The 26,985-nt window shown below is 38.9% G+C and overlaps 3 protein-coding genes across 6 annotated transcripts in view; 2 read left to right on the top strand and 1 right to left on the bottom strand.

Annotated features, from left to right (window-relative positions):
• Positions 1 to 8,513, top strand: part of LOC135419697 (uncharacterized) — a 36,684-nt gene extending 28,171 nt beyond the window's left edge. The window contains exon 4 of the mRNA XM_064666409.1: positions 8,205 to 8,513. Coding sequence (XP_064522479.1) covers positions 8,205 to 8,388 — 184 coding nt within the window. The 3' untranslated portion in view covers positions 8,389 to 8,513. The remainder of the gene's footprint in view (positions 1 to 8,204) is intronic.
• PLS1 (plastin 1) overlaps positions 1 to 17,241 on the bottom strand; it is a 44,078-nt gene extending 26,837 nt beyond the window's left edge. Inside the window, exon 1 of one of the 4 annotated variants that reach the window (XM_064666397.1) lies at positions 16,963 to 17,241. The gene's annotated coding sequence lies outside the window, so the exon portion shown is untranslated. Of the gene's footprint in view, positions 1 to 7,357; positions 7,487 to 14,611; positions 14,749 to 16,795; positions 16,925 to 16,962 lie in introns of those variants that run through there. The other 3 variants (XM_064666394.1, XM_064666396.1, XM_064666395.1) reach the window with 3 other exon arrangements.
• A 79-nt stretch (positions 17,242 to 17,320) lies between these two features.
• The window catches only part of ATR (ATR serine/threonine kinase), a 39,333-nt gene continuing 29,668 nt past the window's right edge, over positions 17,321 to 26,985 (top strand). Inside the window, exons 1-12 of the mRNA XM_064666370.1 lie at positions 17,321 to 17,447; positions 18,218 to 18,309; positions 19,644 to 19,787; positions 20,347 to 21,236; positions 21,974 to 22,161; positions 23,383 to 23,577; positions 23,793 to 24,019; positions 24,835 to 24,987; positions 25,131 to 25,329; positions 25,925 to 26,184; positions 26,584 to 26,774; positions 26,874 to 26,974. Of these exons, the coding sequence (XP_064522440.1) occupies positions 17,389 to 17,447; positions 18,218 to 18,309; positions 19,644 to 19,787; positions 20,347 to 21,236; positions 21,974 to 22,161; positions 23,383 to 23,577; positions 23,793 to 24,019; positions 24,835 to 24,987; positions 25,131 to 25,329; positions 25,925 to 26,184; positions 26,584 to 26,774; positions 26,874 to 26,974 (2,699 nt within the window). The 5' untranslated portion in view covers positions 17,321 to 17,388. The remainder of the gene's footprint in view (positions 17,448 to 18,217; positions 18,310 to 19,643; positions 19,788 to 20,346; positions 21,237 to 21,973; positions 22,162 to 23,382; positions 23,578 to 23,792; positions 24,020 to 24,834; positions 24,988 to 25,130; positions 25,330 to 25,924; positions 26,185 to 26,583; positions 26,775 to 26,873; positions 26,975 to 26,985) is intronic.

Consider the following 26,985-nt stretch of genomic DNA (forward strand, 5'->3'; position numbering starts at 1 on the left):
AACCACACAGGATGAAGTGAGTAGGTCAAGGAGCAGTTCCTGCCATTTTTTGACCTGTTATCAAAGCTGTCAGAAAAAAATAGAGCAGTTAATTGGCAATCAGGCCCAATAGTTGTCTCCATCCCTGCAGGCAAGTGGCAATTTCTTTTCCAGCTCTTCATTTCATATTCTATTTGCCTCATTTCCACACGCAGCTGCTACTGCAATGACAATGGACTTTACAAATGCTGACTCGAGAGCTTATTTTCTTTTGTCACTGTTCTTTTTTCTGGCATCAGGGACACACCTCCTCTGTCCCTGCTGCAAATACCATCTATTGCTGCATCATCCTTAAAGCTGTTGTCTCTAATGACAGTCAAGATAGCCTAATTTGCATATACAGGTTGTGCTTTTATGTCAATAACCAGCTGGTTATTACTATGTACTGTCTATAATTACAAAATGTGAAAATTCTGCTTCTCTTGTTGGGCTTTGAATCAAACTGCTATAGATTTTAATAGAAAAAAATCCCCACAAAAATACATGGTTTAACTTATAGTATTCCTGTGTTTGCTATCCATGATTCTTTAAGTCCATGTGATGAGAACAGAACAGCTTTCGAGCACTACCACAGTTTTTTAATCTCTTGCCAGATTGAACGAGGAGTTCTATCCAGTCTCAGAAAGAAAATAATGCATTATAAAGTAAAAGACACACAAAAAGAACTTTAAAGCAAGAATATGCATCACATATTCCCTTTGGTCAGTGAGGATAGAAGAGGAAATGCTAATTAAAATTAGTTGAAATATTTGCATATAATAAAGATTTGAGCAGTGAAACAGAATGTTAGCTCAGTATCAACACACAAAGGTTTCTGATGTATTTTCAAGAAGATAAAACTGCCCAAGTTTGTTTGTTTTATGTTTTGGTTTCCCCTCCCAAACTGAGCTGGAAAGATCTTTTTACTTATGCCAAAATTATTCTTGACCTCCAAGTATAAAGATGATTAGTGGCCAAATAGATCAGTTGTTTAACAACGTGAAAGCAAAAATGATTGTATGTGTTTCACTAGTGGTCTGTAATAAAACAGCAGTGGAGACTAACTCTTTTTTAAACTTACTAGAGATTAACCTTTTATCTTACTGTGATAATGCTCTTAATCTTTATGACAAAATGAATAATCATTAGACTTCAGTGACTTCATAATTTTTTTATTATTATTATTGTTTGCACTAGCATAGGATATGGAAAGATAGCTTATCTTTCCCATATCTCTGAAAAAGCTGCAGGAGACATTCATATGAGAGAAATATATTCTATGTTATCCAAAGTGAGAGAAGCCTTGACTGCAGAATACAGTCACAGAACCACAGAATAGCAGGTTGGGAAGCACCTCAAGGATCACCACTCCGACCTTCCTTGGCAAAAGCACGGTCCAGAAAAAATGGCCCAGCAGCCTGTCCAGTCAAACCTTAAAAGTGTCTAGTGTTGGGGAGTCCACCATTTCCCTGGGGAGATTATTCCAATGGCTAACTGTTCTCATTGTGAAAAATACTCCTCTTGTGAGCAATGGGAATGGCCACAGGAGCTACCTGTACCCATTACCCCTCCTCTTTTCCATGGGATTCCTTGTAAGGGAAAGTCTCCATCCACTTTGTAGTCACACTCTAAATACTGGAACATTGTAATAAGGTCTCCCCTAAGCCTTCTTTTCTCAAGGCTGAACCAACCCAGTTCTCTCAGCCTTTCCTTCTGTGGCAGCTTCCCAGTTCTCTGATCATCTCTGATCATCTTTGTGGAGATCCTTCTCTGGACCCTTTCCAGCCTGTCCTCATCTTTTTTCGTGAGCAGGAACCACAACTGAACACAGCGTTCCAGGTGTGGACAGTTCTCTAAACATAGAAAGAACTAATCTAATACACCTGTAGAATTAAGAGCACTGGGTCTTATAAAGGAAGAAGGTACAAAAATAGATCCACTCCTAATGCAGCAAAGAGGATGCTTGTAAACCCTAAAAACAGGAGAGCAATATACAATTAGCTATATACATACATATACCTGCATATATATAAAAATGAGATATTGCAAGCCCATTGCTAGTTTTTGAAAAAAGAGACCAGGTAAAATTATGGTATCAGTTACAGTTATTAACAGAGTAGTATAAAGAGCAAATGTCTTTACATACCAAACACTCAATCTGAGGCTTCACAACCTGGAAGACTCAGAGTAGGTTTCTCAGCCTGGGCTTGTAAACATGGCTGGATACATTTATGACAATCAAAAGTATGTAATTACTACAAGTTAGATGATTACAATGAAGAAATGTTGTTCTTCAATATACAAACTAATAAACCACAAAATTTTCCTCAGTCTTTTATGTATAGCATTACATAGTGAATAAGGTGCAATTTAAGATGAGAAAAATGGTATTTTTAACTTCTTCCAAACTGTATGTACTGATCTTTGCTAGAGGAAGGCTATCAAACCAGCCACTGTGATAAATTCTGTGTCCATGAAATATGTATCTCTTGTAAAGAGGACTAGATTTACAGTGAAATTAATTATTCACTCCATAGGAATTTATGTATCGTAGTACAGTAACTCTGGTGAATAATAAAATCAACATCTCCACTATGCCTTAAGGATAAACCTGGATGACTTGTGAATAAAGGGTAAAACAAGCCAAGATATCTGTTAGACTGGTCGTGGGCCTGATCTGAATTCACTTACTCTGGTATAGGAACGGATTAATTTCATGAAGCTCAGGTCAGGATTAAGAGTAACTCTCTTCCAAAGCAGATAAAAGCTTACTTCAGAAAGATACCTTTTCATCCAAACAAAATGCCTCCAGCTTCCTCTGGCTGCCGGGATACAGAACAGCCACTCAAACGTATCCCCAGGATCAGTTTCAGGCCGTTTCCTCTGCATGCATCATTGACGAGCAGCTCAAACTGCCCGGCCTTTGGGTTGTTGCATTCAGGACTCCAAACAAAAAATATCAATGGAAACCTTACCTATGCCAAAGGGACCACTTCTAGGCAAGCAATTTTGGAAAAAGGCTATTGCATGCAGAGTTTGTGGAAGCAGCTTTCCTGAAACGTCCTGCAAACCTCACGTGTTTACAATCTAGCAACACCAACATTTTGGGTTGAATTTGCCCAAATGGATTATCTCAGGTCCCATTCTGCTTTGGTTAACTAGGAGTTTACAAGTTTCACCTGCCTCCAGCACAGGGCTGAGACTGTTGTATCCCCTGTTGTGACAGCAAGAGCAAATCTGAAATAGTGCCATTCTCTGTGAAACTGGGACACTGAGGTGACACAAGTCAATACCCCCAACTCTGCAGAGCCATGAGCACGAGTTACTACATTCTAACTGTGTTTTCTGAGGTTTATAAATACAGTCATTCCTAACACTGGTTGTAGTTAGATCACTTTTCCAGGTAACAGAACAGCAAGAAGTTCAATTTGTGTATTTCCACAGTACAGTGTGTCCAGGGCTCCCTACTGACAGCAAACCATTTCCAGATGAAACATATGTGAACAAAGCTGCTTCCAAGCCACAGGCAGATTTTTCTTAGGTAGTTGTCAATTCCAGGCAAATCAGTGTTAGGAATACAAAACCAAGATTTTTCTCACAGATCTGTTGTGTTTCTCAGAACACAAAATCAGATTGGCTGCAAAACCAATATACCCCTTAACCTGAAGCAAAATCATCCTACTTTTGAGAGGAGCTTTATGTTTTACATGATGGAAGTGTCAAGACTCAGTATTCTGGACAATCTGCATATTTTATGCAATTTAAACATATTGCCTTTCCAATAAATTATGGAGTAGAGAATCAAAGTGTACATAATAAACGAGTGCCATAATAAGCTACAAATTAAGGGACAAAAAATAAATTTTCCCTACATGGAAGTAGGGAAGTTTTAACATGGGTAGATTCAAAAAGCTCTGATCCAATGTAAGGGCTGGATACAGTAAATCTGCTAAAGGGGCACTTGCTTTCGGTTTTATTACCAAGAACCTTTGCCTTGGTAAAAGTTCAACACCAGCATGTACATGGTATCCAACTTCTGTCAAGAGAAGTACAGGCACACAGGGAAAATGAAAGCATAGTAAGAACTTGAATACACTCACACCATAAGACTTAATTACCTTTTATGCTATCTCAACATCTTTCATGTTTTTCATTCCTCAACAACATAAATACATTCTTCAACAAGATAAATATTTAATCGGGAAAAAGAACACAAAAGGCATAAGAACTTAATTTTTAACATAAACATACCAACTATTCTCTGGTAAGACTGTTTTCACTAAAAAGTGTTCTCAGAACTCATTGTGAATAAAAGCAACTTATGAAATAGAATAAACAAGAATAGAGTTGCTACATTTTCCAGTGGGAAAGAATGGTCCTGTTATGCCTTTTAAAGAAGTTTGAGCCTACTACTTGTAGGCAAACAGCTTGGAAACAAGTTTAAATGTATGGACATCAGACACTCAGGTGTGCCACCAACCTACAGCAGTTCAGCTCTGGAACACCCTAATCAAGCCTTCCAGTTGCTCTAAAGGAGATTAGTTACTTTTGCATTCAGGTGCAGGACACCCATCAGAGGCTCACCATGCACTTTATCACATATTACCCCAGCAAAGGTACCAGAGTACTGAGAACAAGTTTTTCAGTCGTATTCCAACAATTTCAGCTGGAGTTAGCAGGATATGTGACTTTCAGCATCTCTAATAATCACACTATAAATAAGCTAATGAAAAACTTCAGAAACAAAAATAACTCAAGTACAACATAACTGCAATTAGGAGATTGCAACTGCAAGAGACAGAGAAGCAGCTCTTGTTTGGTGCTGCTATGGAAATGCAAGTGTAAACAGAAAGTTTCCTCAAAGTCTCAATTCCATAGTTCGTTATACACACAGAAAGTCACAGACATACTAATATTTTGATTTTACAATAAGTAGGTCTTGCATCCAGCAATAAAACCTGCACACTGTTAATGGCACACAAGGACAGGAAACAGCAGGCAAAAACAGTGTCAGGAGAAGTGGGCCTGGGGAATTTCCTTGGGAGACACAAGATTATGCAGAAGACCTTCCATTTGTTGAGGACATCCTAAAACAAGTCTCTCCTCAAGCCTATTGGAAAATGTACATTTGCAGAAACCACTAGGATTGTAATACATGTGACCTTTGTGGGCGTGGTACTAATGCTGCCCATGTAAATCATTTTAGTGTTGCTTTAGCTTTCACCTTACTGTCCAGAGTCTAGAATAATTTTTATCTTTTACTGATACAGTTCAAACTAGTGCTCACAAAGGAAATCCACAGGTCCTGGTATAAAACTCCTGAAACTTGCCACTCATTCCTGAGCGCTGTGTGGCTCACATTCGAGAGACCCACTTTCACCTCTGTGATTCTGCTATATAACATAGTTACAATTGGGTCTGCTCCTTCTCACAATTAAAATCACGTGTATTTCCAAAGAAAAACTTTATTCACACTAATCATTAATGTGTTTTCCTTAGACAGCTCAAAAACACTACCAAGCCCGCCCACAATAACCCAAAATAATAATGGTAACAGAAGTGAGGCAACCCCATCATCTCATCTTTTTATCCAACAATCTGAAGCGGGGATTTTGAATATAAACTAAACATTTGAAGGCACTGTTCTGAAAGCAAAAATCATGCTTTTCCATTTCACATATGGCAGTGTCTGTATTCAAGTAATGCATTATTGCAGAACTACAGTCAGATTAATTAGCAAGAAAGTAACAGGATTAAGGTGAAATCGTGGAAGAAATTTCTTTACATGTGTAAACATAATAGTGTTTACACTGGTCCAGGAAGCATCTGACTGAGCCTTGAGCAGAAACTGTCGTTGTTTCAATAAGTTTAATCAATTTAATGAACTGTTTCATTTTATGTGATCTTTTCTTATCTCTTCTCACCAATCTCACAATATCATTGGCCCTCTGGATGGAGCATTTGCTCCTCTCCAAAAATCAGTCTATTATACTGAAACCTATGTTCCAGGCTAACTCATCATTTGGCCTCCCTGTCCACAAGCGTGCTAGACCCTTCTTCCTGAGGAACTTGTACAGGCTTCCACCAAGCACCTCTTTTGCCCTTCCTATTTCACAAGGCTACCCTTACCTCCCTGGCTGTGTCCCCATATCCCCCATCTTTACCCATATGAGTATCTTGGCTTGCATATCCCTTCTGAATGCATCCACCCAGTGACCAGGAAAATGCCCTGTCTCTGGAGGGGCAGAGTTGGCAAGGATCATGCTTTCCAATTAGCACTGGAAGCTGGTGCCTCAGATGCTGGGGCCAAAAGCAAGGAAAAAATACAGTTTGTACCAACAAAACAGCCACCGAAGCCAGAACTTGTGGCAAGAAGAATTCCTACTAAGGTCAAAGCATCATAGCAGTTTTAGCATGCAAATGCATGTTAGATGGAAAGAGTCTGTAATTAACATAGAGAAAATTTGATAAGAAACTATGAAACAGTTTCTCATAAAACCCATTTGATTACCACTAATTGCTCTGAAGAACAGAATTATTATTTTAAGTCCAAACTTGGTGTCTCTGTGGCATTTCATTAGAGCAAACCACACTAAAATATAAATGGAAAGGCTACACTAATAAAAGCAAGTTCGTTCAGGCACTCCATTCTCAAGTCACTCTTTTGTGCCTAGGCTGCTGTTACATATCAAGTTTACAACAGCAAAAGAGAGCAAGTTAAAAGACACACCAGCAAATGATACTTAATCTCTTTCTTTCTCTGTCTAGGTTTAGGAATATGCAGCTTTTGTTAGCATGCAACCACAATGAAAAATAAAAACTGCATTATTTTTAAAGAAAATTTTGATTAAAAAAATCCTGAAGTTCTTACTGAAATATCTGCATCAGTAAGAAACTCATGCTCAGAGCTCATGATGTGTTGACAGGACCCTCATTTGACAAAGGGGCTTTCCGGGTGTCCCAGTACTCTCAAATAAGATTCACAACTTGGAGTTTATGTTTTAATTAGTCCTGTACTTCTCTAATAAGCTATAGCACTGCTAGCTAATTACTAAACAGAAAAGCTAACCAGAAGCAATAGTCATAAACCCAACTTTTCAAAAACAATCACAAGTCAGAATCTAAGCAACTAAAAAACCCATGAAATACAGAATGACATCTGTCTTCTGTTTTCAGATACTTCTCATTATTATCAGATTAACTTTTCAAGCTTTTCTTTGTACCTGGAAGGACTAGAAATTTGTTTTAAAACTGTGACAAATTACAGTTTCGCTTGTTTCACAGTTTTTCAGAGTTTGCTGGATTTTGCATTCCATCTACTACAACCAAGTGTACTCACCTTCGACTGTTTAATCTGTCACAGTGTCACTGATAGTTTTACAGTAACTTTTGCAAAGCTGTCAGTATTTGTCCCAAGCCTCTATTTCTTCCAGATTCGGTGCCGCTGGAGAGGTAGGACATACTGTACTCTCTACCCTTTGCTAAGGAAGAGGCTTTATCCTTCTATGGCATTCCTAACTTCAGAAGAGTATCCTTTTCTTAAGCTAACTGGAACATTATGAACCATCTTTCAGTTCTCTGAGCACGAAGATTACATTTAGTTAGCGCGTAACTTAAAAAGCAAAACTACAAACAAAGCTATTGGTGAAGAAACAGCCCAAGAGGCAGAAGGGGAGGGAGATCTTAAAACAGCACAACTGCAACACTCCAGAAAACTATTGCCTTGATCCTCCCCTGTACTGCTCTCTGGTATCCCAAAGCAGGAAACCTCAGCTTGCTACAAATAGTAAAACTCCAGCAGAGAGACACAAGCTAACTCTTACTAATGAACTTAGTTTTAAGGTCACCCCAGAAGTTAATCATGTGAAGATCATTAAGAGTAACAACAGACATGCATTCATTCTGCCCTCAGCAATTGAATTTACAGCCACATATTCTTCATACTCCAGCTAATTGCATACAAAATAGTACCAAATAGATGTGTGTTGCCAGAGTATTTTCCCCGTTTCCATTAATTATCAGATGGCAGTATGGCCTTCTGACACCCACTAATGCCTCCTTCAGCTCCACATGGTTCAAAAGATTATTAGATTAGACTGATCAGCTACTATACTGCAAGCAAGCCAGGATTTTCTGTCATGGAAAATTCATAGGTTATTTTTGGGTTTCTTTTTTCATTGGTCAAGCTGGAGAAAAAAGGAGGATCCTCTACAGTACATGGCAAAAGCAACTGGCAGCATTTCAAAACCCGTCTCTGCAGAGTCCACAGAAGCAGAAGTGCTACCTGTTTGCCAGTTGAGAGCCTTAAGGAGCTATGTTTGCACAAGTGCTGAGGATAAAAGCAGCACATTAGTGAATCTGAGTAACTAAAGCTAAATAGGGTATTGTTGGTTTGTACCTTCCAAACTAGAGGACTATCTGGGGCATGCATAAAGTTCATTTGCTGGCACTGTAGTTCTTAATAATTACACCAGAATAAAACATCTACGGTTGTTGTTGCCAACTGTCATTTTTAATCATATTTTGAAGATGAAAAATAATGAAATTTCTGAGCAAGTTTTTTTGTAACTAAACTACTCAAAATCTCAGCCTTAGGATTCATATGATTAGGAGATAGCATCATATTATTAAATTAAAACTATTTCTGATGCTTCAGTGAAAACTTTACCATCTTTCTTAAAAATATCAGAAACCAAAAAAAAAAAAAACACTTTAAAAATCCTAGGTTTAAACAATTTTATTTTTAATAGTTTGAGCTGGCAGCATGAACAGACATCCCTAAGCATTTAAACCATACATTGCAACTATGCAACAAAGTCATGAGTTTAAAAAAAGAAGTCTAAATATAACATATATCCATGCATTTCTACTGAAACAAAGAAAATTTAACATTTTATTCATCTGTTGCAAAACAATGCATAAAAGTGTTTATGATTTTATTAACTAGAATTTCTATTTCCTTTTTACAAGTATCATAAAAACATTAATCTCACAAAAGAGTGTTAGGTTAGTAACAACCCTTACCGACCAAAAAATCATAGCTGAAAAAAATTACTTGTTGCTTTAAAATTAATGACCTAAAGTCCCATAAAGTGACTTTTTTTTTCCTGTGTTGTTTTCTTACAACACAGAAAATACTGTAAGACAGATTACCTCTGTAAGGAGTCTCTCTGCTGAAACATGAATTCTGAGTATTCCTAAATTTAATGTATTTACATTTCCTTTGTAGCCATTTTAAGATGGCCCACGACAAAGTGACAACTGTTTGCTCTCACAGCCTGCAGTACATGCTACAGTGTTCCCAAATTGCCAGATTACAATCCAAAGCCTTTCCAAACTGTAACACTTTCAAAGGAAAACCTTACCATTTCTTACACCACTTGTAAGTCATAACACTTGTTAGGACTTTGAGAGCAGATTTCCACACGTTCAGCAAATGAAATACATAAATGATAAACTATGATCTCTCAGATAAATCAACTTGTTGGTAAATCAGCTCTTTTACAAGGACAAAACCTGTCTCTGAAGGAGATCTTATCAGATAAGCATTTTATTTCACATAATATTTTTAATGAGACATTTTGTATTTTAAGCTAGCTACAAGTCTGCACCAGGGAGCTCATGTTCCTCCCACAAAAACTGAGTAACTCTGTCACATTGTTTACTGTCACTTTACAGTGACAATTCATGAAAAATAACTCCTATTTCCAAGTCTCCAAAATTAATGCTCTTAAACATTAAACAATTATCTATACTTAAATACCTATTTTTAAATTTCTAAACATGACACAGAAATACTCATTGTGCTACTAGAATCAATTAGCAAGTCAGTGCCATGCTCACCTTCCCAAGCTTTCCCACTATTGCTGGTCTGTCTCCCGCTGGGTGAGGAGTCCAGCAGGAAGCAGCACAACTGAAGTGACATCTTAATGAAGCACTTCTTAGTGCCCAGAGACCATATAGCACCCAATCACTCATCCCACATATGCCTGTTTCCTTGAGGAGGACTGATATGGATTAATCCTATTGAGTTTAAATGCCTAGATCTTAATTTACTTAGTAAAAAGCAGAATGGTAGCTTAAACTACATGGCAGAAGAGTCTGTTCCACAGATTTATCACCACCAAAAAAAAAGAAATTTCAGGAGAGAAAGCATGCAGAAAGTTTGGAGTGCAGCAGAAATATGTGCTTCTATTATTATAGACAATTTCATAATTTCTACTTTCCCCAAGGCAATCAGTCTATCAGACAGAACCAGATTAAAAATCCCAGCGTGGCTGACCCAGCAGCTCTTTCACCACAGCATAAGAGCTGCCATTTTAGGGTGCAAACCACCTTATGAAAACAATCACAGCACACAGTGCCAGAAGTAGGGATTTGCTCTGGCATGACAAACAAGTCTTGTGTTGCTGCCAAGCTTCTCTTGGGAGCAGCCTTGGTAGGACGTGACTAAACCACCTTGTCCATGGTGAAGAGACCAGTCGGGAGGTTTGAGTTTCAGGCCTCAAAGACTTTGGAAATTCTGAGGAGTGCACACATTAGTTTAACTATTTTTTTAAATCTCTGGTAACAGTAGAATAATGAAATCCCTTTGGAAAGATCAAAGATACATAAATGTCAATGATTAAGATGAACAAGATATCAGCTTTTAGACAAATGTATCCAACAGGCCTTAAACTAGTGAAACAGTTATCTGTGTATGCAACCCTAAGCCCACAATAACTAACTCTTTTAAAACGAAGGAATTATTGAGAAGATTTAAATTTATGTGCTATAACATTTTATAATTTGGGGTATGAAAAATATTCTGCCTCATACAATTAAGTATTCAGCCACAATTAAGTGCCTGATACAGGCGATGACAAGTAAAATGAAATGTATATTCAGTTATTCCTCATTGAATATATCATACTACCTAAGGGGGGAGAAAAGAAAGAATGAGAGTCCACACCTGATGCCAGCTATGTCACTGGTAAAAACCTCACTAGCTTCAATTAAATATATCTTGATTCTATCCATCAAGCTTGGAAGGACTAGAAACATTGCAGAAGAAAAATAATCAGCTCAATGGAAAAGAATAATTTCATACTACTTTATATCATCCTAACTTTAGTTTCCCTTTGTTATAAGGGGACAAATTAGTGCAAAGAGAAACAGCAGGACACGTGCAAACAAAATAGGAGAATGGGAGATGTGGAGTTAAAAAAGGAGTTTGATAAATCAGGAAACATTCCAAACTATAAAAAATCTGGAAAAGAAAACCTATCAGGGAATACATGGTTTGAAAAGAGCTAGGTCCTGACTCTTACATAGAGATAAATCCTTTAAATTGCATTCAAGTAAATATAATCTTGTCAGTAACATACAGCCTAATATTTCAGCTTTTCTACATGGCAGTGTTTTCAATCAGTCTATTCTACCACTGATTATTAACGAGATGAAAGGATGAATACACTAATTGAATGAAAGTGGGAAATACTGGACCTAGCATTATTTTTTTTTTTTGGTAGTGCCTATTATTATTAAGGAAACATCTGCCAAGAGAGCCCTGAAAGTGGGTTGATAATCCTTTTCTCACCAAAAGCATGCATGTAGAAGCACACAATCTGCTTTATGCATAATTTATTTCTGAGGCTTAGCAATACCAGTCTCTCTGATGAGCTATTGTGAAGAACTACCTTTATCCTCCTTGGACACCTGGATGTAATAGCAGTAACCAAGTACACACCTCTGCATAAAAAGCTACAAATTCATCCAGTTACATTTAGAAGCACCGAAACAAATAATTATGTAAATAATAAAGCCATGACATACATTTAGCATTCCCTCCATGTGACCAGCTGAATCAAAGCTGAAATCCTATAATTAGTAATTTTATCACAAACATAATACACTGGAGAACAGAGAAGTCACTCTTACTGCTTCATTTTCAAGCCCCTTCTGAAAGATTTAGCCACAGCAAAAAAAAAAAAAACTCTTAGTAAAGTAACCAATAATGCAGAACTGGTTGTGTCCGTAACCTGGAATTCCTGATCCACCTTGAGCTGACTGATGTTAGTTGCTCTTTCCACTGTTAGTTTGTTTGGCACATCACACCACCATCACTAGTCAGCTGTTGCCCTTCGAATGATGTCAAGGCTGCGGTGAGCTAATAACACAACATCTCACACAGAAGGTCTTCAAACCTGCAGTTTAGGTTGAACAGCAATTGCAGTTGCTTAGCTCAGTGTCTTTCCCCAGAACTACATTTACAATTTATTGCTTCCTTATTATCTGGCACAGTCCAGTGGAGCCTTTCCCAGTAATAATTCTGTTTGTTAGGGTCAGATCCTGTTACTCACTGGTACTCCTGTTCTACATTTATTTAATCCATTTATGTAGACCTGGTGATTTTGGGAGTTTTTATGGCAACAGTTATCATGGATATGAAGTATTTCACACATCATGGGGAATGCTATGAAAGTATTTTATTTAAATAATTACTGCAATAAGAAGAGTGGAACTAAACACTACACTCAGACTTTATGTGACGTGTTAAGTGTAAGGGTACCTAAACTTTTTAGTTTAGGTATTGTATTGCATGCTGTTAAGGTGATGTTCTGTTTCACTGACACAGTCCTCAAGCTCCAAGTACTGGGAAAATACTCACCAAGGAATATATCATCCTCCAAAAAGTAATGAGTACCGTTCCACCATATACAGGTTTAATTTATTTGACTTCCAAAAAAAGAGAGTAAAAGGACAAAAACATGAATCCCCCTTCTCTCTGCTCTATTGCACTGATTTCTGTGGTAAGTCATGCAATGGAGAAGGTGGACATTTAGCAGAACTTCCATCAATATTCCCAGGCATAAACTCTTTTCTAGTTTTAATCCATAGAGAACACAGAATCAGATGGAAAATTTTATCTCCTAATAATAAATCTCTCAGAAAACAACATCTTTTCACTATGAAAACTGTAGCAACTGTAGCTAGTACTGTTTTACACATTTTCATTGAAGAAATATTTGAATAAAAGAACCTACATAATTTCAACAGCCACAATTTTCAAATGTACTTTAAATGACATTTTAAATGCATATTTAAAATGTCTAGTGACTAGTACAGAGTTTTGCACTTCATTAAGTGATTAATGACTAGTACAGAGTTTTGCACTTCATTAAGTGATTTTTAAGCATCACTGTTACTACAAGTTTTAAAAAAGAAGTAATTTCCAGATTCTGTAAATTTTGCCCTAGGAAACTAAATTCCAGGCATCTTACCTCTCATTCAAAAATTATCAACTCAAAAAGTCTTGATGTTATACACTGATCCTGCTAGTAAAAACATTTCAGTGAGTCTCCTCCACAGTTACTAGCCTCAGGAATAATACTTTTCTAGAAATATTGGGAGGCAAGAATCAAGTAAGAAAAAAAAAGAAATATATAGGCAACAATTTTTAATATTAGTAAAATTTTTGAAGATAAGCAAAAAACAATCACTCCTCCTATACAAATAATAACACCATGTTCCAGAGGAACGTATACTCTAACGTGCTATCTCTCCAAATAGTCAAATACTTTACTTTGCATTATCAGTAGTCTCAAGTACATAACCAGATCTATTCACAAAAAACCCCATGGATAAATGCTTGCAGGACTAGGACCTGTTGAGATCATACACAGAAGTCAAACAGATTTTAATGTTATATGTTTTCTTTCCTCACTTTTTTCCCCTCTTTTACATGTTTTAGTTTTTGCTTAGTAGTTGGGTGTACATAATCCACTTTTAGGTTTCTGGCTTGCCTGTTATCCTTACCACCATTTATTGTTTCAATTTTTGACTTTTTTTTTTTTTTTAATCAGCAAACCAATATTCAAGTTTTAATCTGTGCCACTCCAGCCCAGTTGATTAAGCAGCCCAGGCACAGATAAAACCTGAGAGTACTGCAACACACATTCTTACAGTGCACAGGAGCAATGCCCTGTGTCCAAAGGTCAGGCACTGTCTTGACAACCACTCATGACTATGGACAGAAATTTGGCTTTGAGTCACCACCCAGCCTGTGGGGGTCAGCACAGCAGCCGTGTGGATGATAAACTGTCAAACACCTTGATATTGAAGGAAATGACTTAGCACAGCTCACAGCATCTCCCTGCACCATCTTGGCTGCATTCCTCTGACCACCCTTATCACCTATGTTCACATCTCACAGTTCGTGAGGAATACACTGGTGCATTTACATGTCTTCAGTACACTCATTACCTACCTGCAAGACAGCTGACATCAAACTGCAGTTACACTAACCACCATCTCACACACATCCACAGAGTGGATGAGCCCCAAGAACAACAGCAATTATACCTCAGAATTAAACAACAGAGGGAACAAAAGTACAATTAACATGCTCTTGTACTGTCGGACCTGCTGGTCCAAGGCAAAGTCTCTCAGGATCTTAAAATAAGTACATTGACCTGCAAAGGCATGTGGTAAAGAAGTAATGAAAAGCCAAAGAAGACAGAGGCCTGGGTGTGGAAGAATCATGCAACTATACAGTGAGAGGACTGCTCAGGTGGGGAATGGAGAAGAAAAGAATAATTAAAAAAAGAGTAACCTCAGCTTCAGCAGAAATCTTGGTAGTGCCGCATACTCTGAATTTGATACTTAGTTCTACCTTTCCACATGAGCTTCTCTGACCCGTCCCAAGTTCTGCAAGCTGGGAGCTCTGCACACCTGACTCCTTTCACCAATATGAACAGCTGCACTGGAGAAAAGAATAGAGAAGGGTCTCAAGGCACGCTATTTTCATAAACAATTAAGTCACTCCCTCCAGATGGATGATAACACACTTCCTTCTCCTGCTGGGGGCCAAGGGACCTAAAGTACAAAATAATTAGATAAGGAAGAAATGAGACGAATTAAGAATTTATTGAGCTTATCATGTGCTCAAGCAAAGGAAGAAATGAAATCAGGTGTTTCAGTTGCTGTTTCTGTGGAGGACACTAGATTTTGTGAGTGCCCATGAAAATGTTTTTATGGAGAGCCTCTATAAGACTTCTTATATCCTCACAATACAATGGAGTTGTTATTATGGGCAGTCTCACGTAGAGTTTTTCAAAACCATGGTAGCTGGAGGAATTTGATGATATGATAAGAAATCAGTAGATGGGAATTCACAATTGCAAGGGAAAATAAGCCTCCTAACTTCACTCCCAGTGAAGACTGGAGAACAGGAGATCTCTTTTTGGTGAATTGTTAGAAGTGCTCATTACCAAAAAAAAAAAAACAACAACCCAAACCAAAAAACACCTGAATTCCATGTTTGGTAAATGCTCAAAGAAACTGCACTACAAATTCATGTAGCATTCTACCTATCACAAGTGAAAGCGTTTCTACAATACCTATATTAATATGATCTCACTGGTGACTCAGGGCAGCTCCAAGCAAAAGCAGTTTTTTTATTAAGCACTTCATATGCCCCATTTACGCTTTACCAACAGTAATAACAACAAAAAAACCCCCTATAATTCAATAAAGCCTATTTCTTAGGATTGAAAGCTAAAGAATAACACAGGCTGCTCCAACTCTCCTAAGATATCAACAGCATCCTGCTATCTTTCTTAAGTTCATCAAGGATGACCCTGGAATTTTAACTCCCCAACAATTTAGCAAGCAGTGCAATTTACACCTTTCTTAGTGTGATTGTTGTCTCAGGCTTGGAAATTTACACTCAATGTCGTTTTCACAATAACAGATATTTTAAATTGAAACTATGTAGAAAATTTCGTGTTCAAAATAACATCGATAACAAAACCCAGATGTACTTAGTCTTCCTGGACCGTTAAAGTTCTACTCAACAGAATATACAAAGCTACACGGTTCTTGCTTTCTTTCTAGGAACTACTCTTGGAAGACTAGCATTTTATAAAGTCAGCTGGTATAATACATTGCAATATCTACTGAAAAACAAACTAAGATAAAACCCAGTTATGTTTCATGAAGTTTCTCGAAGTACTTCAGGTTCTTGTCAAGTTACCAGCCTTTAAAAGGCCAGGAGAATTTTAATGAAGTGGCATACGTATATCTCATAGGACAAAAATATTCATGTATGAACAGTTAGTAACAGATTCCCTTAAAACATCCACTTGACATGGTTCAGTAATTGAAACACACGCACGCTCCTTGTGGGCTGTTTTACATGCGCGAGAAACAGCCCTAGCACAGTGGAAACAGGCAACAGAATTAGAAGCCTCCGAGAGGATTTTATTTCAGCCCAGAAACAACACTAAGCAAACTTCATAAACAAATGCAGAACGAGCCGTAGCTCCTAATGACAAAAACAAAGCTCAGAGCTCAGTGTCCACCGCACACTCTCTCTGCTGTTCCTCTCCGCACACAGCACCCCTATTTCACCCTGTTTACCCCGCTCTCCCGCAGCCCCGCTGCCCAGGTGGGGCACACGCGGGTCTCCGGCACCGCCCGGGGCCGCGCCCGCCGCTCCCTGAGCCCCGCGCTGCTCCAGCGGGCTTCGCCGGCACCGTCCGAACTGTACACATTTAAACGTTTCGTGAAAGAAACATAAACAGAACGCAACATATGGTAAAAAGAAAAAGTAACGGTAATAAACCAGAAAACCAGAAGTGTTTTTAAACGCTGCTTACGCACCGCTACCTGCGGGGCGGAGCGCCGAGCCCGCACCTGCCCAGCGCGCCCTCCCGCTGCTCCGCGCCCCGCTCGCCCCGCACACGGCGCGGGGGAGCAGCCGGGGAGCGGCCCCCGCGCCCCGCTCGCTGCCCACCTGGCCGGCGGCCGCAATGTCCCGCAATGTCCCGCACTGTCCCCGCAGCGCCGCCGCCGCCACCTGCTGCTGCTGGCGCGGGGGCCGGGCCGGGCGGGCGGGGCGATGGCAGGGGCGGGCCGGGGCGGGGGTCGCTCGGGGCCGGTCCCCGCGGGGCTGTCCCGCACCTGACACCCAGGTGCGCCCTGCGGGGGCGGGCCGGGAGCTGCACCGAGCGGTGTAGAGGCGCCTCCTCAGCCTGCTTTGAAGTTTCTTCTTCGCCGCCCCTCACACTGGGGCCGCTCCGCTCTCCTCCTCGCTCTCAGCCCTCCTCAACACTGCGATGCTTCTCCCCTCCAGTCCCCTGGAGCCCCGTCCGTCGTGGCCGGGCTGCGGCTGTCACTGCCGGCGGCCCCTCAGTGCCGGCTGGGCGCTCCCCGTTCCTGCCGAGCCCCACGGGGGCAGCGCGAAGCCCGCGGGAGCCCCGAGCGACCGTGTGCGGTGACGAAGCGGTTAAAGCCGAGCGGCTCCGGGAGGGGCGGAGGTTTGTGCCGTGCCGGCCGCCGTCCCGCAGTGCCCGCCCCGCGGAGCGCCGCCCGATTCAAAGCGCAGCGATGGCGGAGCAGGGCCTGGGCATGGCCTCCATGATCCCCGCGCTGCGGGAGCTCGCCGGGTAGGACGGGCCGTGTGTGTGTGCGGGGCTGCGCTGTGGGGCGGGGGAGGAGGAGGAGGTTCCTGCCCCGCTGCCGTGCGGGGTGTCCCGGAGCCGGGCCCGCGCCTGCCCCTCAGCGGGACAGGTCCCCTGTCCCGCCACCTGCCAGGGTTTGTGTGCGCTCACTGTGAATCAAACGACCTGGGACATGTTTGGCTCTGAAGTTTTAGTGGCAGCACGAAATGCGCAGCTTTGTTCTATATTAGTCAGGGGGCTGATGTAAAGGCACAACTGTATGCTGGAGATGTGGCCTGACAAGAGCTGATTGCCTTCTCAGTCCCCTGAGCAATCGCTGCTGACACTTCTTACCCGGTCATCTGTACCTGGTCAGTTGAATAATTCTGGTTAGTTCAAAAAGTGAAAGAGGTTCTTAATCTTGCTTTTTTTCTGCACCAAAGGTGGTTTCTTCCATGGTAGTAGCATGGGGATAAATCCTTTGGTTTGTTAGATGTGGATTTAATATATATCAAACATAATTACATAACTAAAGGCACTTCAGGTCATTATAAAACTTTTGTACTTCTGAAGGCTAAAGAGAAGGAGTGACAGGCTGGTCACTAAAACAAGAAAATTAAAAAAGAAACCAAAACAAGAAATCAATTTGTGTTTTCTTTAGAAGACTCTAGAAGAAAAAAAATCAGGGTTTAATATTGTGTTGTCGAGATAGACTTCAAATAATTACTTTGTACTTTAAAATTGATAACATCAAAATATTGTACTTTTAATTTTAGTGCTAGCCCAGAAGAATACAACACAGTTGTGCAGAAACCAAGACAAATCCTCTGCCAGTTTATTGACAGAATTCTTACAGATGTAGATGTTGGTAAGCATTACATCCCTGTCTTTTAAAATTATCTGCTTTATGCTTTAAGTAATTCCTGCCAAAAATACAAGTTACAACTCTCATTCTCAGAAAGATTTTGTTGAATACAATACCCTTTGTGATTTATTTTTGTAACAAATTCTGTATTTTCTGTTATGATGTGGAGTTACCTAAGTGAAAAAAACCTAAACACACACACATACACACCCCCAAAAAAAGGAGGGGGGAAATGCAGTGCAGGCTTGTATGAATACAGGTGCTGGCAACACTGAAAAGCAGGAGTATCATGTACTGTGATTGTTAATGAATAATATAGCTTGCAATTCTTAATAATCACGTGTTCATTCAGAATTTAAATACTTGGATGTAAACAGCTTTATTTTTAATATTAGAATTCTAACAAACCCTTATTTTAGTACTCCCTAAATAGTGTTAAGGTTCCAATTATTACAGTATTTCACCAGCATTTTGATAATTATGAAATACATACACTATCAAAATATCATTTCAGTTATCTGTACACTTGCATCCAAGAGAATCAGAGTAAGGGTAACTTACTCTTTCCAAGCTATAATTTCTTGTAGCTGTCTCAGTAAGACTGATACTTTGGCTAGTGAATTGATCAATTCATACCCATGTTACTCTATAGGTGATGCATTCATTAATTCTTTTATAGTACTGAAAGGAAAGGCTGTAAAAATAAAAATCCAGTCTGCTTTATATACTACCTTGAATACATAAGTGTTGTATTTTATCATTGCCATATCAATTTTCTGGGTGACTGCTGTCTGAATCTCAGATAGTTTCCTTCTTGTGCTAGCTAACCCTGTGGAATTCAATGTGATTTGGATACCTGTTTCAAAGGAGCAGCGTTAGATATGTTTAGTGTGTTGTTAAACTTTCTGCTTCAGTAAGCTGGATTTACCATTTAAAAACTTGTATTTCCTGAAGATTTAGAACAATTCTCAGAGTTGTTTCTCTACCAAGACTATAAACCTAGGGAAATGTTAGGTATTTGCTGTTCTTCACTCATCACACAGTTGGATAGGATATTAACTGAATGTTAGTGCATGTGGTGTTAATATTATTTAGTGAGGAATTTATATTTCTCTTCAGACAGTTGGGAGTCACACAGAGGGTTGTACATATGCACAAAATCATCTTCATGGATTAAAAAAGCATATTCTCAATAAATAAATAATTTGGGAGGTTCAAAACCATATCATAGCGTTTTATATATATAAAAATATCCTCATTAGGTGTGAACAAAATTTGTGAAGTTGATTTATTACAATGCTAAGTCAAATATTGTTGTCTGCTTTTTCTTTTTAAAGTTGCTTTGGAACTAATTAAGAAATCAGATTCGCAGCCAAGTTCTGTAATGTTACTTGATTTTATTCAATATATCATGAAATCTTCCCCCCTTATGTTTGTAAATGTGGACGGAAATCAGGAGGAAACAGAATGCAGTTGCATAGGTGAGTTTGTTGAAAATGTTATGTTGAAGCTTGGTATTTTCAAGATTTAAAGTTGTGGACATCATCCAAGAGAACAGAAATGGGAGAAGGGCAGGTGTGGAAGTTTGTTACAAATTTATAAGTGAATACGATGATTAGACTTAGAATATTGTGAATGGATCTGGACTTGTGATAATGGCAGTTTATTGGGACAGATTTTGATGTTATTCATTCCCATTGTATAGTGCTATTACCTGGCTCATGTTGATGAGAAATGCTGTACTCATTGCCTGAGGGGATTTTTGAGGCAGAGGAAAATGGCTGGAACCACCCAGTGAAAATATGTGTCTTCCATTCCCACCCCAACCCCCGTGTGCTGCTCCCTCCTCTTTTCCTGTTTTTCAGTGGGATCTGCTGAATAAATGTCCCAGTGAAGGCTCTGTTTACTAGGCCTACATGCATTTATCTCAAGTTTTGCTTTGTTTTGCTGCTGAGCAATATGCTCCCAGGGAGCTCATTAGGAGATGGTGGGTTTTATCTTAATAATTTTCCGTTTGCTGTTTCTCTTTTATTGTCCTAGAATTTAGTAACTGGATCATAACAAGGCTTCTACGAATTGCTGCAACTCCAAACTGCAACACATTGCACAAGAACATTTGTGATGTCATTTGCTCTCTACTTTTTCTGTTTAAAATGAAGAGTTGCTCCATTTTTGAAGTACTAACTAAAGACTTGCTGCAGCTTTTCCAAGACTTAATCATCTTGCATGAAAGAGATGCACAGAAACATCCCAGGGGAAATGGACTGATCTGGCCAGTGACTGTAAAGAGATTTTCAAGCAGTATAAGTGACAAAGTGGGATATTTAAGATTGGCACCATTACAGCTGATGGGTATGCCCAATGTAGAAAGTTTGGAAGTTATATTAATGTCTATTCTGACAGATATTGTTGCAGATGTGTTTTTTGTCAGACAAGATATTATTCTGTGGGGGATAGGCTGCTCCCTGTTGGAGTATGGCAGTCCTAAAGTTAAAACTTTGGCAATGAAGTTTCTGGTGAAGTTAATTCATTTAGGAGGACCTCCAGAACAACTGGCCAGTGTTTTCTTCACAGTCTTTTTTGAAATTCTGCAGTCAGCCCTTGAAATGGATACTGAGGAATCAGAACTTTTTGGAGAACCACTCTTACTGTTAGTGAGGACATTGTTGCCTTTTGAAGCAGATTGTTACAAAAAGATTGAACCTGTCTACTTCAGTATGCTGCTGGAGAAGCTCTGTGCACTGTTTGAGGGGGATGTGTTTAGGTGTCTTCAGTCTGAAAAGCTGAAAACTACTTTTTGCCATATACTGCAGTATTTTCTGGAATTTGTTCCAACTGGCTATGAATCTGCCTTACAAGTAAGAAAAGCCCATATCAGTACCATATGTGGGATTTTTGTGAATGTGGTTGGAACTCAGGAGGAACAAGAGGTAGGTGAATTTAAAAAACGGTATTTGTTGTGTGAATAGATCAGATACAAAAACCTACACCTATACAAAGAAGAAAATTCAGGAAATGCTATTTTTAGTTGCATATTTAGGTTGATACTCCTTGTTTTTTAACTGTTTCATATGTTTGTACAGGTCAGATTTCTTTGATCAGTGGAAGGTAGCTGGACTCTTCTGTTTTTTAGATGTATTGAACTGTTGATAAGCTATGCAGGCAGAACTGTCTGTAATCATAAATAACATCAGAAAAATATAAAATGGGAGTAAGGCCCAGAGTACACTCATGAGGGCAGCTTTATAAGTAATTTCCATTCTTCTGAGTTCTTACTTTCTAACCATGTGATTTTATCATGTTTGTTAGGGACAGGAAGGTGTTGATGTGCTGAGTGTTCCCTCTACCCCATGCATTCATGTGTGTATTGTATCTGTTGTCTCTTAAACTTTGTGTGTCTGTCCTGATGGCTTTGGTAGCAAGGTATTATGTTAGGAACTGGGAAACAGCTGTACAAGCTGCATCCTCTCTGGTAGTAACACAGGAAACTTCATTGCTTATAAGAGCTTTCATCTTATAATTAAGTTTGTGGACAGAAAGGTTTTTAAGAACTTTGTTACCATAATATTTTGAAATTTTGCATTTTAAGTCAGAAACAATAATAGCACATCTTTGGGAAGTAAGGCAGAGCATACATCATGGTACCTCTGTTGTTTGTCCATCCCAGTATCTGGTGAGTCCACTTTATACGGTGTTAAAAACACAAACAGAAGAAATCCTTCAGGAGCTTCATGAGAACCAGCAAGAGACTTCTGACACTGATGGGTGGAGCAGCAGCAGTGATGAAGTTCCAGAGAAAAGGCGACGACTAAGCCTCCCCACAAAGCATCCAAAGAAATCACCCACCCCTTCAATGTATGACACTTACTCAATAAGTACTTTTATAGTAATTTGGCTCTTGAATAATAAATAACAACTTTTTGAGGCAGTTAATTCTTAACAGCCACATTGAAGTATCTTCTGGGGAAAAAAATCCCAGTGATATTTTGAAGGATCAAAATCTACAGTGATTTTTAAGCCAAGCTTTAGTTAAAGAGACTGTATTTTTAACATGTTCAGTGGAAATTGTTTTCATTTTTACCTACTGAAAACAGAAAAGCTGAGAGCATCCATACAAAGTGACAGAATCATGTGTTTGGCTGTGCTATTAAGCAGGATGTACTTAAAGCAGATCTAGTTAAGCCAGGTTGAGAACAGGTAAACAAAGCCAGTTCTCTCAGCCTCTGCTTGTGCTGTGCTTCAGCTCCCTGATTTTCTTGGACTTGCTCCAGCTGTTGATCTTTCTTGTATTTGGGCACTCAAAGCTGGCTTCATGCTGTACTCCAGCTGTGGGCTCATGATCAGCCTTCATTCCTGAGTACAGCCCAGTATGACCTTCTTTGCAGCAAGGTCACACTGCTTATAGTCAACTTTTCCATGGGTCACCGGGTCACTTTCTCCAAAGCTCCTGTACAGTCAGTCAGCCCTCAGCTGGTTCTGTTCCATCAGGAATTTTGTGTCAGTTGCAGGACTTGTCCTGTGGACCTTCATGAAGTTCTTGCTGGCCAAGTTTTGTAGCCAGTTGAAGTCTTCTGAAATAACAGCTCTCCTTTTCTCCACAGAGCTGCCTCTCTCAGTGTGGAAAGAAATCAAGGGCAGGATTTGCCCCTGGTAAATTTGTAATGGCCATTTACAGTCACCTTCCTGTCCCTCATGCAGGTAGATATCAGTTCAGGGAAGACTTTTTCCATAACCTTCCCCGGGACTGAGGTTACGCTAACAGGGCTAGAGGATTCCTTGGATCCTCTTTGTTTTGCCTTTCTCAAAGATGAGTGTGTTTGGCTTTTTATGGTCACCAAGACCTTCCAAGGATTGTAGAGTTATGGCTTTATAGCCTTTCAGATAAGTCTGATTTGAGTCATACTTAAATTCAGAGTTAGTCTCTTTTCCTCCCAAAGAGCACATTTAAGCTAAAGCTGCATTGGGTATATTCCTAATCCTGTATCAAACATGGATTAGCACTGGTTTTGCTATGATGATTTATCTTTTCTGAAAAAAAGTATGTGTTGGAAAATAATTAATATGGTCAAATTACAGACGTAGCCCTGTGAACATGAAACTGAAGAGCTCTCTCTGGAATGCCATCACTGAGAAAGCTGCAGCCTTAATATCCATTCTTGAGAAAGAAGTTCTGCCAGTGGATGTTCTCCAGACTGTGGAAGGGATTGCTGTGGTTCTGCGACTGGCTGCTCTGGGCATAGTTCATTGTTCTCCCCCAACAAATTCTGCCAGGTAAAGGGACCAAGGAGAAACTGTGAGACCAACAGTTTCTTGTAACTGTCCTTAAGATTGGCATAGATTAATGCTTGTCCATGTGTCAGCATAAGTGTTGGGTAAGTCCTGTGTGTTTCGAAGAAATACACTTTCATAATAACTTCGCTTGCAAGCAGTACAATATTAAATGTTTATAATCTGTTGAATTGATCATGTAATTTCTGTTTTAACAGTTTAGATCATAAAGTATTTCCTCCATGTAACTCTGGCACATGTAAGAGTTCTCCAAACTCCTCAGATTCAGTGGTGAATACACAGTTCAAGTGGATTTCCTCTGATTTTATCACAAGAGTAGTGAAAGTCTGCAGAAACCTGTTAGAGGCTGCTACACAGATTGTTAATCTAGAACAAGTGATTGACAGAATAGTGAAAATCTTTGATGCCTTGCTGTATGCACAAGGTGAGAAATCCTTTAAACTAACATGTCTTTTACTGTATTTGTGAATTAGGAATGCATCTGACTGTGTTAGTCTGTTGTGGTAGAGGTACTGAAATTCTAGATCTTGTGCCAGTATTCAAAGTCTTGTAAAAAAAAAAAGCTAAATAAAGTAAAAAAATAACATTATTCTCTTTTAGGAAGCTTAATTTGCATTCCTTTTTGGACATGTTTTACTTCTCTTTGTCTGTACTTCTTTTGATTTTTATCTGACCAAGAGAGTAAACGAGGATAGTGAAAATACATAAGAAAGGAACAAACTTCAGGCAGTTTTCTTTTTAAAACACACAGAGGCAGCATGCCTTATTACCTTAGTTCCACACAATTTCAAAGCTTGTGACCAGCTTCAGCAATGTGGCATGCAGGAATTGTACCAAAATATAAAATACTTGCATGTTTTTTTAAAAAAGTAACCAGGGTGTAGGATGGAGGACAGACTCTTAAGACTGTAGAGTTATTTTGAATTTAGCTTTTTAGACATCCCAGAGTCCACCTGAGAGTCTTCACACAAATCCAGAAATACCCAACTTCATTCTGCTGCTCATGTATTACATTCTGTCAGCTGTTTAATGAGGTTTTTAGGTTATTTTGATGCAGCACTACAAGATTTATTATTACATGTCTAAAATGTAGGATATCAACATGTGGGAATAGTGATACTAATCTTTGTTGATAGAAAAAGTAACATTTTGTAGCAAATTAAGAACATAAAATGTTTTATAAACTATACAGTGCTGAAAAAGTATATTTTTCTTGGTTTTTTTGTTTTTTTCCCCTAGTGAAAACTCTACTGAGTGATCAGACTCTTGATACCTTATGTGCATTGCTGTCTCTGCCCTGGATTTACAGCCATCCTGATGATTCTTGTTTTAAGCCATCCATGTTTGGGTTTGATCCTCTAGTTTTGAGTCAAAAAACTGCACAGAGTTTCTGTAAGTATGTTAAAGTATATAAAACCTAATATCACTTTGGAATGATTTTTCTAAAGCAAAATTATTTTCTTTGCCCTCTTATGGTGACTGATAGTATTAAAAGTTTAAATCAAGTAATTGTTTGCTTTGTTTTTTCCCTTTAGCACTCCGAACTCAGTCATACTGTGTGCTCCTTCTGTCTCTCTTCCCAAGAAATGTTCATCTGGATTGGAGAAAATCCATTTATCATTGGGCACTACAAAGTCCCCATGAAGTAATTCGGGCTACTTGTGTGAAAGGATTCTCTGTTCTGCTTCATCCCACAAGTGTCCAGTCCTGCAGCACGATTCCCAAAGCACTTTTGTATGTATTGATGCTGCTTTTCTGGGTTTGGGCAAGAAGAAAACCAGAAAATAAGAAATGTAGTACAAGCACCAAAAAAAAAGTTAATTTCTATTAAATCCAGACTTTGTTAGATCTCAGTTACAGAAATCATAAGATATCAACAGGATAGGGGTGTGTGGTGTCTATATGACAGAACAGTGTTCAACTACCATGTCAGTATGCAAGTTCCTTTCCTGGCTAGAGAGCCCCATTTAAATTAAGGAGGAGAAAGGAGCTATCTTTGTCAATGAAATCTATGCCACATTTGTCCATATGTCTCTTACAATTTTTCCAGTTTCTTTACCTTTTGTTTTTATGTCTTGGTGTCCTCTGTCCTTTTGTGTTAGTCTTCAGTTTCTGTATGACCTGCCAGACATCACCATGCCCAGTGCTACTTCAAATATTTAACAGAACGTCAGGGTACTCTGAAAAGGACAAAGATAATTTAGTGAGACAGATCCTTAAATTGTCCTGACAATACTGTCAGTATAGTTAGAGAATTCAGACAGTGTAGAAAAACAAATTCCTGGGTAAATGATCTACTAAAACGATTTCATTTTTGTTTCCCTTTCAGAAATCAAATCAAAGATGAGTCTGAGCTGGTCAAGGAGGCTTGTGCTGCTATAGTGGGGAAATTATCTTGCTGCCTTTCTGGTACATTCTGTGTACAACCCTCCTTGGCAGACTCTGCTATCAAACATGTTACTCATGATATTCTGTGTAGCAGCCTCACTGTGACTTCTACTCATGGAAAAACTTGTTCTGTGCAAGCCTGTGTTTTCAAGCCATTTCTTGTTCTCCTTGAGAGTAAAGCACCCAGTTCAGTAAAGCTAGGTATGTGGCTTTACCTTTATTAACATTTTATACTTCCATAGGAGGTACTAAGTCACTGCTTCTGTACCTTTCTCCATTCCTTTTATTCTATATTGGGTTTTTTATAGCTATAACTTGAAGTGTTATATTTCAGTTGATATCACTGCTAATGTTTAATATTGTCATTAATATTCTTTTAAACTACCTTGGCTTAATTTTGGTCTATGACTATATCTAGAACTGTAATTGATAAAATCTGAATTTTAAATAGCTTTTCTGTTTTACAGTGTTTACTCTTTTGATTAAAAAAAGTATAGAGTGCTTTATGGCTCGCTTGCATCACTGTTTTGTGCACTTCAATAGATTTTGAAAAGGTATTAAAAATATATTTTCCTTTCCTCCTCCAACCATACCACCCAGCATTTATAAAAAATATACCTCATCTTTGCAAACATCTGGATTTTAACACTGATGAGTCCAGTGTGAAGATTCTTGTTGGGTCTTTATTAAATCTAATGGAAGATCCAGACAAAGATGTAAGAGTGGCTTTCAGTGACTGTATAAAGAACATACTAGAATCCTTAGACTCTGAGGAAGGATTCATAAAAGAGGTGAATTCATATTTATTTTTGGGTTTTTGAGTTTGTGTGTCTTGTTTCACTAATGTCAAACACTAAAATTATTTTTTTGTTTGTTTTCCTGTGTACCAGCTGTTTGTTTCAAGAATGAAAGAAGCCTATACAAATGCCAAATTATCAAGAAATAATGAGCTTAAAGATACCTTGATTCTCACAACAGGAGATATTGGAAGGTATTTTGGAT

This window comes from Pseudopipra pipra, chromosome 10, assembly GCF_036250125.1.
Source record: "Pseudopipra pipra isolate bDixPip1 chromosome 10, bDixPip1.hap1, whole genome shotgun sequence".
Lineage (NCBI taxonomy): Eukaryota > Metazoa > Chordata > Aves > Passeriformes > Pipridae > Pseudopipra > Pseudopipra pipra.